Source organism: Ornithorhynchus anatinus, chromosome 15 (genome assembly GCF_004115215.2).
Source record: "Ornithorhynchus anatinus isolate Pmale09 chromosome 15, mOrnAna1.pri.v4, whole genome shotgun sequence".
Taxonomy (NCBI): domain Eukaryota; kingdom Metazoa; phylum Chordata; class Mammalia; order Monotremata; family Ornithorhynchidae; genus Ornithorhynchus; species Ornithorhynchus anatinus.
The window spans coordinates 973,196-984,154 of record NC_041742.1 but is presented as its reverse complement, the minus strand read 5'-3'; the positions used below and the strand labels follow the sequence as shown (position 1 = coordinate 984,154).

At 58.8% G+C, this 10,959-nt stretch overlaps 1 protein-coding gene across 9 annotated transcripts; it reads left to right on the top strand.

Moving 5' to 3' along the window:
- The first annotated feature begins 288 nt into the window (after nucleotides 1–288).
- Nucleotides 289–8,189, top strand: LOC100081531 (CMRF35-like molecule 9). 9 transcript variants are annotated; one of them, XM_029080143.2, is made up of 7 exons: nucleotides 291–884; nucleotides 1,398–1,588; nucleotides 2,630–2,965; nucleotides 4,463–4,661; nucleotides 5,171–5,433; nucleotides 5,955–6,016; nucleotides 7,632–8,189. In XM_029080143.2, exons 2-7 carry the CDS (start codon nucleotides 1,534–1,536, stop codon nucleotides 7,818–7,820), a joined length of 1,104 nt encoding a protein of 367 aa, XP_028935976.1. In that variant the 5' UTR covers nucleotides 291–884; nucleotides 1,398–1,533; the 3' UTR covers nucleotides 7,821–8,189. The 9 variants fall into 9 exon arrangements, with proteins under 9 accessions (XP_039770164.1, XP_039770167.1, XP_028935976.1 ...); XM_029080144.2 differs by having other exon boundaries at nucleotides 1,333–1,588; XM_029080142.2 differs by having other exon boundaries at nucleotides 291–976.
- The last annotated feature ends 2,770 nt before the right edge of the window (nucleotides 8,190–10,959 follow it).

Here is a 10,959-nt window from a genome sequence, read left to right as displayed (position 1 = left end):
TATAGCTGAAAGACTATTTGTAGTGGGGGAGGAAGTGTTTGCTACAGGAAGAACCTTTGTTCCCGGGGTCTCTGAGAAGCAGGAACAGGGGCCGAGGACCGGGACGTTTGCAATTGTTCTGTGGGGGGGGCAAGAGCCCAGACGTGTACTGGGCCAAAGGGTGAGGGCGTGACACCCTCCCTCCCCCCCGCCACGTGTGTTCTCTGATGGGGGAGGGGCCGGAGGGGAGGTCGCTGGACCCTGGCACCCCCCAGTCCATCCCCCACTCCCCTCCCTTTGGCCCACCACGCGTCCAGGGGAGGGAGGGGAAGGAAAGGGCAGCCTCCGGTCCACCGGAGGCTGCAGGAGGAACTAGGCCAGTTCCATCTTGACCTCATCTTCCGGACCCTCCGGCTGCGCCAGAGTGGTCTCCGTCAGGGCCGGGTTGCTGGGGGGGAGGCGTGGGAGGTGGAGCAAACTATGCGGTTTGCCGGGGGCCTCGGCAAGAGCGCGACTTTCCGCCCGCTCCGCCTCCCCAGCAGCGGAGGAGGGCACGGAGGCCGGAGCTCTCCGCAGATTGAACTGGATTGAGGTCGGGAGAGGAGAGGCTGAGCAGATAGAGCCAAGTCGCCGTGTAATTGAATGCCCAGATAATCTATCTAGAGATAGATAATTATAAAAACGTTGTAGATAAAATATCATTCGATTGTAAAGATATCTATAATGCACCTGGATAAGAGCGCTGAGATTCCCACAGCCGGTTCGGCCAACCTTCAGCCTCCTGTCGAGGTTCGCTCTGTTGTGGGATTTCCCGTTGGGAGTCCACGTTAATTTCTCCCAGATGGGAGTCACGTGGACTTCCTTCCACGTCCATCACAGCTATTCCACCACTGCCGTTTTCCTCTGTAAGTATTTACCGAGTCTTTACTCTATGCTGAGCCCTGAAGTGGGCACCTACGGTGTGAAGAGCGCTGAGCTGGGGAACAAGGAAAAAAAGGTAGAGAGTGTCGCCCCTGCCCTCCCACACTCTAGCGGACGAGATAGTCCAGACGGCCCATCCCCTCGGGCCAGCTTTTCCACGAGCCCCCCCCGCCCACTCGAAGCTGCTCACTGCAGGCCCTCTGCTCTCGCAGACCCCCTTAGGAATTTACTCCGCTTGCGCCGCGTCCTGGTCCAGCCCCTTTGCATCCCTCGGGTCCAGCTCCCGGGCCCAGCCCCTAGGTGACCCGTTTCCTGGTCTCTGAGGGACGTCGTGTCTGTGGATCTCCCCCGAGGTCCAGAAGCAGCGTGAGGGCAGGGACAGTGTCCGCACTGACCGCCGGTAGCGTCCCTGCCCCTTCCCGCTCCTCGCAGAGGCTGCACGAGGGCGAAGCGGCGCCGGGACCCGAGCCAGAGACACGTCCCCTACCCTTCCTCAGGCTCCCCCTCCCCTCTGGGCCCGGAGGAAGGGTCGCTGCCGGGTGGAGGGCTTCCCCAGCCAGCCCCCCGACCCCCACTACGGACGGCCGGGACACCGGACCGACGCTCCTCAGTCTAGCTCTGCTCGCGAGCGTCATGGGGAGCACCGGGACAGTGAGGCTCCTCTTTTGGACCTCCATCCTTTTCCCAGGTGAGCCGGGAATCGCTACCGGGAGACCCCCCCCCCCCCCTTCCAGCCTTCCACCCCTTACTCTTTCCACTTCCCTGACTTCCCCAACCCCCAATCACGACACCACCTCTACCCTCTCTTGCCCCTATAACCCCCATCCCTGTCGCCCCCGGGCCTAGGACTCCCTCCACCCCCGGGATGTTCGGAGACCCTCAAGGGGGAGACTGGTGACCTGGCAAAGTTTCTCTAGGGGAGGGGAGGGAGAGGAGAGAGAGGAGGAGGACAGCGAAGGAAGATTTCCTTCCCCATTCCTGGCTGCCTGAAGACCCCGAGGCGTTAACGGGAAGTCCAGATTCATTCATTCATTCAATCTTATTTATTGAGCGCTTACTGCCTGCAGAGCACTGTACTATGTGCTTGGAAATACAATTCAGCAATCCCTACCCACACCGGGCTCACGGTATGGGGGGCGGGGGGAAGACAGACATCAAAACAAGTAAACAGGCATCAATATAAATCAACAGAGTAATATATACATATATACCTAAGTGCTGGGGGGTGGAGAGAGGAGAAGAAGAGCCAAGGGAGAGGGAGCAGAGGAAAAGGGGGATGAGGAAAAGGGGAGGAGGTGCGCCTTCAGTGGGGTTTCGAAAGGGGGGAGAGTGATGATTTGGGAGAGATCCTATACCTCTGCTTCCTTTTTCCACCCCTGGTCCCGGGGCCGACCTCTCTTCTTCCCCCTTCCCCCACTTGCCCTTGGTCCCCCCACTGCGGGAGACTCGCATCTCGGGTCTCGCAACTTTCCTGTGCGCCCCCCGGCCCCCTCCCTGGGGGGGGGGGTCTCACCCCCAACCCATCCCAAGAGCCCTCGATCCCCTCTCCAGTCCCCCGACCCCATCAGAAACCTGTGAAATTCCGGAGGGGATGCGCTTCCCGGGCGAAAGGGAGGGGGAGGCCAGCGGAGATGGACTGCGACCCCCAACTCTGGCAGAGGTTAGGCGAGGAGGCTCGATGGGCAATGTGGGTCCCCGCTGACCTCCTCCCCCACCGGGACTGTTGCAGGCGTCCAGGCCTTGTCCGGCCCCGAGGAGGCCGAGGGTCCGGAAGGGGGGTCCCTGACCCTGCGCTGCGTGTACAAAGACGGGATGCAGAGCGCCCCTAAATACTGGTGCCGGGCGGGCGGGCTCTTCCTGACCCGCTGCTCCCAGTCGGTGAAGACCTCGGGGTCGGAGGTGGAGGCGACCAACGGCCCGATGTCCATCAGAGACAGCCACCGAGACCGCGCCTTCACCGTCACCATGAAGGAGCTCACCACGCAGGACGCCGGCCATTATCTCTGCGGGGTGGAAAGGTTTGGATTCGATGACACGCTGCGTGTAACCGTGACAGTTTCTTCAGGTGAGGCTGGGGGCCGGGAGCCGGGACGGGACCCCCCCCCGGGAGCCTGTCTCGACCTTCCCCTTTCGGGGAGAGTCGTGATCTCCGGCGAGACCCGGAGAGATTCCCTGGGCTCCGCCAGGCGGATCGGATGAGGACAGGCCGCTCCCTCCTCCGCCAGAATTGTGCCCTGCGGTCCCCCTGCGCCAGGCCGCACGCGTTCCGATTGTTGGCCTGAAAATACACACCCAGAGGGGGTTCAGGGCGCTGGAATGAGTGCCTACCGTGGGCGTTTGGGAACATAAAATACAAGTAGACGACACGGTGTTACGCCCCCCTGAAATTTAAAGAGGGTTAGGCGGGGGACTGAGAGGCAGGGAAACTACCAGGCTCAATAATAATAACAATAATGTCGGTATTTGTTAAGCGCCTACTCTGTGCCGAGCGCCGTTCTAAGCGCCGGGGTTATCAGGTTGTCCCGCGTGAGTCTCACAGTCTTAATCCCCATTTTCCAGTTGAGGTAACTGAGGCACCGAGAAGTTAAGTGACTCGCCCAAAGTCACACAGCTGACAGGTGGCGGAGCCGGGATTAGAACCCGTGACCTCTGACTCCTCAAGCAGTGCTCTTTCCACTGGGCCACGCTGCTTCTCAATCAATCAGTCGCCTTGAATGAGCGCTTCCTGGGTACAGAACACCGTACCGAGCTTGGGAAAGTACAATACAACAGTCAACGGTGGCATTCCCTGCCCACAACGAACTCACAGTCTAATAATAATAATAATGTCGGTCTTTGTTAAGCGCTTACTATGTGCAGAGCACTGTTCTAAGCCCTGGGGGAGATACAGGGTCATCAGGTTGTCCCACGTGAAGGTCACAGTCATAATTCCCATTTTCCAGAGGAGGTAACTGAGGCACAGAGAATTAAGTGACTTGCTCACAGTCACGCAGCTAAGTGGCAGAGCAGGAATTCGAACCCATGACCTCTGACTCCCAAGCCCAGGCGCTTTCCACTGAGACACGCTGCTTCTCTAGTCTAGCGTGGTGGTAACGGACATCAATACAAGTAAAGATAAGTACAGATGGGAGAGGGGAAGAGCAAAGGGATAAATAAAATTACAAATATGAACAGAAGTGCTTTGGGGTTGGGAGGGGGAAGAGCAAAAGGAGGAGAAGGGCAGAAGGGAGGGGGAGATGAGGTAAAGTGGGGATTAGTCTGGGAAGGCCTCTTGGAGGAGACGTGCCTTGGATGAGGCTTCGAAGCAGGGGAGAGTGATTGTCGGATTAGAGGGGGGAGGGCCTTCCAGGACAGAGGCGGGACGTGGTTTAGGGGGTCGGTGGCGAGGCAGGCGACATCGAGGCACGGTGAGAATTCAGTATTCATAGAGCGCCTACTGTGTGCAGAGCACTGTTCCAAATGTTTGACTCAAGGTGACCCAAACAAGCCAGGAGATTCCTGAGCAACTTGGCCCGCTAGAGAAGCAGGGGAACTAAGCTGAAATGGACTCTTCGCTCCCTAGCCTTTCCCCCCTCCCAACCCGGAGACCCCGCTCCCAGCCAGGGCAGGACGCATCACGCCACGCCCGCCCACAGAGGGACCAAAACCGAGTTCACCGCGCCCACCCGAGACCACCCAACTGCACACTCTACCGCGTCCCGGGGGGTCACTTCAAAGGAAGAACCCCGAGTTCCTCTCGGATCCAGCGACCCCGAACCCAGGTGCCTACCAGACCTCCTTCCCCTTTCCTTCCCCTTTCCTCCTTCCCCTCCCCTTCCCCTTTTTGGGACGCCCCCCCCCCCCCTTGCCCTTATGCCCACCCTCCCTCCCTGGTACCCCCACCCCTCACCTTATTTCTTAACTCCTCTCCCGAGCAGCCTTGCCATCTCCCCTCTCCCCTGCAATAATAATAACAAATATGGCATTTGTTAAACGCTTAACTGTGTGCCAGTCACTGTCCTAAGCGCTGGGGTGGAGGCAAGCAGATCGGGTTGGACACAGTCCCTGTCCCACGGGGGGCTCAGAGTCTCCAGCCCCATTTCACAGAGGAGGTAACTGAGGCCCAGAGAAGTGAAGTGACTTGCCCAAAGTCACCCAGCTGGCGGAGGTGGGATTCGAACCCATGACCTCTGACTCCCAAGCCCTGGCTCTTTCCACTGAGCCACGCTGCTTCTCATATCCACCCTCACCTTTATTTATTTCCCCTCTCCCTTCCCGGGGGTCGGAGCAGTCGCCCCCCGACTCTGCATCCTCTCCTTGGGCGGACACCATCCCGGACGCCGAAATTGACCAATTCCGGCCGAGGCCTGACTCTGGCCGTTCGCCCCGTGACACCGGTGCTGATCAGCGGGTCCCTCCGGGTGGATTCTCTCTCTGCTCCCAGGTCTCAGGGCCCAACCCTCCGAATCCTGGCCCCCTGCTTCGTGGGGCTTTTTCTGCTGGCGGGTGTGGCGGTGACTGTGCTGGTCACCCTCGCCCAGAACCGGAAGAAAGGTGAGACTGAGACGACTCTGTGGGGCCTGCGGGCCGGGGACCGGGGCGGGGGTCTTGGGGGCCGAGACTGGGGACAAGGCCTAGGGGCTGATGGGGGCGATGCTTTCTCCGGTACTATTACTGGACTGAAAAAACAAAAACAAAAGTGCAATGGATTCCATTTTCCTTTACCACCGCGGAAGGGAAGGCAGGCCTTTTTTTCCACGACTGATGACCCAAGGAGTCAGGGACGGGGTTGGGGCCCCAAATCCTCTCACGATCTAAACCCACTCGTCACGCCTTGTGGGCGGACGATGGGGGTTGAGAGATTCTGTATCGGAAAACGCCCCCCACCCTCATTCCCTTCACTTCTCAGACCACCCCCCTTCCTGTTTTAGATTCCCACCCGGCATCCCATGGGCCTCCCTCTTCCTTTTGGGCTCCTCCCTCCTTTCGGGGCGCCTCGGAGATCCCCACCCGCCTCTTGCCAGTCTCCTTGCCGAATCCGGGCTCTGACTGCCTCCTTTCTTGCTTTCTCTCAGCCAGCCTAGGAGCGAAGGCCGCCGAGCCTTCAGGTAACCCGTGGAGTCGCTTCACGCATTCCGTAAGTGCGACGCCCCAGAGCTTTCCTGCGCGGGGAGGTTTCTGGGGTGCTCTGGCGGGGGGGGGGGGCGGGTTGGGTGGCTCCGCTTCTCTGGGCCTCATTTTCCGCACTAAGATGGAGCGGCGCTCCCCTCCTGTAGCACCTCACATCCCTCCCGGACACTGAGGTGAAGATGGGCGGGGGTTCTGAGCTCCCTGGGAGAAAGGAACCTGCCAAATCCGAAACCCTGGGGTGGGGTGGGTCTGAGAGGGGCGCCCCCCGGGACTCTCCGTGCCACTTGGTTCAGGGAGAAAGATCAGGGAACCAAGGCACACAATAATAATAGTAATTAATAATACTAATAGTGGTATTTGTTAAGCGCTTACTACGTACCCATCACCGTTCTAAGCGCTGGGGTAGATACAAGGTAATCAGGTTGTCCCAGGTGGGGCTCACAGTCTTCATCCCCATTTTTGCAGATGAGGTGACTGAGGCCCAGAGAAGTGAAGTGGCTCGCCCACATGATTAGCGAACCCCCGCCTCAGGCGGGGTCAGAGGGTGGCATCCGGCAGACCCAGAACCGAGGACTTTTGAGGGGGTTGGGAGCCGTGGGGAGGGGGCTTCGAGGCCCAGGGTTCAGGGTGGTGGTCTGCTCTCGGCCTCGGGTCCCAGCGTGGGAAAGGGCGACCTTTCAGGGGCACACACACCCCAGGGCCGTCTGGAGATCTCCGGAGGCGGGACGAGGCGGGAGAGTGGAGCCTCTAGGGACTTTCCTCCTCCGACCGTTTCCCTCCTCTCCCTTCCCCCTCCAATCTCTCCCATTCCCTTCCTTTTCCCTCCTGTCCTGATGCCAGAAGAGGAAAAAGGGTGCGGCCCCGCGACAGCTGGCGGGCGGCTCGGAGGCGCTAGGAAGCAGCTGATGTTCTCTCAGGAAGTACCCGAGGCCGAAGAGCTCGTCCAGATTGGGGGAGAGGTCGGGTCGACCCCAGCCAAGGGAGACCGTCTCCCGGCGGGCCGGCCGGCCACCAGCCCACCCAGCCAGGGAAACCCAGGGCCGGAGACCGCACTCTGGCCCCCTCCTCTCTCCCTCTACCCTTTAGGAGGAGGAGGAAGCAGGGTCGAAGGGAAGGAGAAAGAGGAGGGAGGGGAAGGAGAAGACGAGGACCGCCTGCCCGGGGCAGAACCGTGAACTAGGCATGTAGGATCAGTGATCTGCGGGCACTGGCGAGGCTGATCGTTGCCCCGAGGGCACCTGTGGACTACCTAGCCTACCCTCCGGGTGCCTGTGGGCCGTCTGGACTGTCCAGTGCCCTCTGGGCACCTGTGGACTGGCTAGACTGACCAGTCCCCTGCTGGAGCCTGTGGCCGTCTGGACTGGTTAGTGCCCCGTGGCTACCTGTGGGCTGGCCGGGGCAGCAAAGTCACTGGCAACCTGCCACTCCCAGGATGAGTGTTGCAGGCTGGAATACAGCATAAGGGACTCCTCCGAAGGGGCCAGTGAGAGGTGGGGGGTGGGAGAGCTGTACCCTCCCGTGGCGCCCCCTCCCCTGGGCGCCTGTCTCCAGGCCGTCAGCCACCGGCCCCGCCAACCGTTGCCCTCCCCGTCTGCCGCTCTGAACGTCCCACTCTCTTCCAGACCCCGCCGGGCGGCGTGGGGGCCGAGCTCACCGTGACCAGCCACTCCGAGGTCCCCGGACCGGTCAGTACCGTGGCCGGTGCCGAGAGCCCCGGTATCTGCTACACCGAGATCCGGCACTGGAGCCGGACGGACAGCCTGCCAGACCCCACGGCCGCCGGAGTGTCCGGCTCCTCCACCCTGCCGTAACTCCCTCCTTGGCTTCCTCTCTCATTCGCACGGCCTCCAGCCTCCCCGGCCTGGGAGTCCGACGGCACCGGGCCTAAGCCGCCCCTCCCCTCAAGCGGTTTTCGATAGGCCCCGGGGGACACCGGCCTCCCCTTCTTGCCCCTGCCAGGTCGCCCAGCGGCCCCTGCTGCCCCAGAGATAGCACCCAGAGGCAGGACTGAGCCCTCGCTCGGTCCCCCGGCCCCGTTCCCTAACGTCCCACCCCCTCACCCCCTTCCCGTTCCAGTTTTCCTCCTCCCACTCCCCAACACGGCTCCGTCCCCCCATCCCCCGGCCCGTTTCCCCTTCCCTCACAGACAGCCAAATACACTGCTTGCTGCTTGGACTGGCTGACCGACTCTTTTCTGCTCTTCTGGGGTGTGATGGGGTTGTTCTCCCCTTCCCCAAGGTACCGGGGCCCAGGAGGCCGGCACCAGGCAGCTCTTGGGGTACCCTTAGGCCGCCCCCTCCCTTGATCTCTCCACTTCCACCCCCGAGACAGAGCAGAATCATGGGCCCAGCCCCGGGGGGTCACTCCAACCCAGAAAGGGAGTTTGTCCTCTGGACCGTGAAGGGGTTGGGTAATGGGAGTCAGAAGTCCTTCCGTCTCAATCTGGATACGGTCCTGCCACCCCCATCTGTGGGGCAGGGAGGAGAGGGAAGAGAGTGAGAGGACCCGCTGCCTCCCTCATTTTGTCTTGGACCGAAGTCCGAGTCGAGGCCGTTTCACCCCTGCCAGCTCAACTTGAGCCTCCAGAGGTGCTGACCCATAAAGAAGGTCCGGTCTCCCCCAGCTCTCCAACGGGCTCGGGAGCAGCTTCCTTACGAGAAGCCTGCTGCACCTTGGTTGGGTTTGGGCTTGAATCCTTATCCAGATGGATTCTGCAATTTGGAAGAAGAGGAGGAGCGGCAGCAGGGTCTAGTGGAAAGAGCTCGGACCTGGGAGCCAGCGAACCTGGGTTCTATTCCCAGCTCCACCCCTTGTCTGCTGCGTGACCTTAGGCAAATCACTTAACTTCTCTGTGCCTCAGTTACCTCATCTGTAAAATGGGGATTAAGACTGTGAGCCCCAACTGGGACAGGGACTGTATGCAACCTGATGTGCCCCAGCGTTTAGACAGTGCCCGACACAATAAGCACCTCATAAGTACCATTAAAAAAAAAAAAGAATGGGGATGGAGGAGGATGGCAAGTTGTGGAGTTTGGCTTTTTGGCTTCTCTCCTCCTAATTCAGCGACTTGAACAGAACATTCTACTGGTGCGGAACACTGTTCTGGGCACCTAGGGTGTGTAAATCACTGCACTGGAGGCCTGCTGTTTGCAGAACACTGTGCTGGGCTCCCGCTGTCCTGAACGCTTGGGAACATTTAGCGGAAGTAACAGAAACAGTCTTTTGGCCTTGAGCGATCTCTAAACTCCCGTCTTGTGGTTCCTTGGCTTTTATCCACCTTATCGCTCTCTCCCCGGCCCCTCCACCCCACTCTGCTTCCTCCTTCTCAAGGGGAATGGTAGACAAACGTTTTTGTTCTTATGACATCTCTTAGGCTGCCTTCAGACAGACAGGCCACTCTGCTTTGCGGCTGGCTCTGTGCTAGGCAGCTGACTTACGGTCGGTCAGTCGGTCGTATTTATTGAGCGCTCTGTGCAGAGCACCTTATTGAGCGCTTGGGGGGGGGGTACAATATAATTTAACAGACACGTTCCCTGCCTATAAGGAGCTTAAGGTCTGGAGGGGGAGATAGACATTCATATAAATAAGTGAATTACAAATATGCACCTAAGTGCTGTGGGGCTGGGAGGGGGAATGAGAAAAGGGAGCAAGCCAGGACAATGCAGAAGACAGTTGAAGAAAAGGAAAAGAGGACCCCTTGGAGGAGATGTACCTTCAAAAAAGCTTTGAAAGTGGGGAGAGTCATTATCTGATGTGAGGAGGGATGGAGTTCCAGGCCAGAGGCGGGATGTGGGAGAGAGATCAGCAGCGAGATAGATGAGATCGAAGGATAGCGAGGTTAGCGTTAATTTAGATATCAGGCTGACTCTGTCCATTTCACGTTTATCCTTGCATGCTTTAACGCCGCCCTCTCTTCTGCCCGGCAAAATTATTTCTCCCTTCTTACCGACACCCATGCCCATCACCCCACGCCAGTTGTTCTAAATGTTTAACTTCCTCCTCAAACCCGCTGTCTCCCCTGTCTCCCCCATCCCTTGCCTCCTGTGACCTAGCCACCTACTTTATTAAGAAAATTGACACTATCAGCAGTGATGTCCCTAAAAGCTCTCCTGCCCCATCCCAGTTTCTCCCCCCCGCCCCCGGCTTCTTCAACTCTCCCATCTTTCCCAGAAATTTTTCTAGAGTTCTCCTTCCTTCTCTTAAAATCCTCCCTCTACACCTGGGCATCCAACCCCATTCTTTTGCAACTTATCAAAGCACTTGCCCCCTCCCTTCTTCCCTCCCTAACTGCCATCTTCCACTGTTTGCTCTCCAGTGGCTTTTCCCCACTGCTTTCCAACATGCCCTATCTCCCCTATCCTAAATAAACCCTCCCTAGACCACACAGCTCCCTCAAGTTGTCACCCCATCTCCCTCCTACCATTCCTCTTCAAACTCTTCCAGCGAATTGTCTACACCCCCTGTCTCAAATTCCTGACCTCCGGTTCCTTCCTTGACCCCTCCAATCTGGCTTCGGTCCCTTGCACGCCACAGAAACTGACCTCTCATAGGTCACCAGTGATCTTCTTGCTCAATCCGAAGGCCTCATACTCCACCCAAATCCTCCTCAATGTCGACCACCCCCTTCCCCTGGAAACATTACCCAACCTTGGCTTCGCCCACACTGTCCGCTCCTGGTTCTCCTCCTCTAACAGTGCTTTGCACGTAGTAAGCGCTAAACAAATACCATAATTATTACTATCCCTCTGGCTGCTCATTCTCAGTCTCTTTGATGGCATCGTCCTCCACCTCCCCATCCCTAACTGTGGGGACCCTTCAAGGTTCAGTTGTGAGTCTCCTTCTATTCTCCATCCACACCCACTTCCCTGGAGAACTCATCGGCTCCCGTGGCCCCGCACACAGTAAAGCGCTCAATAAATACGATTGAATGAGTGGCTAAAACTATCCCCT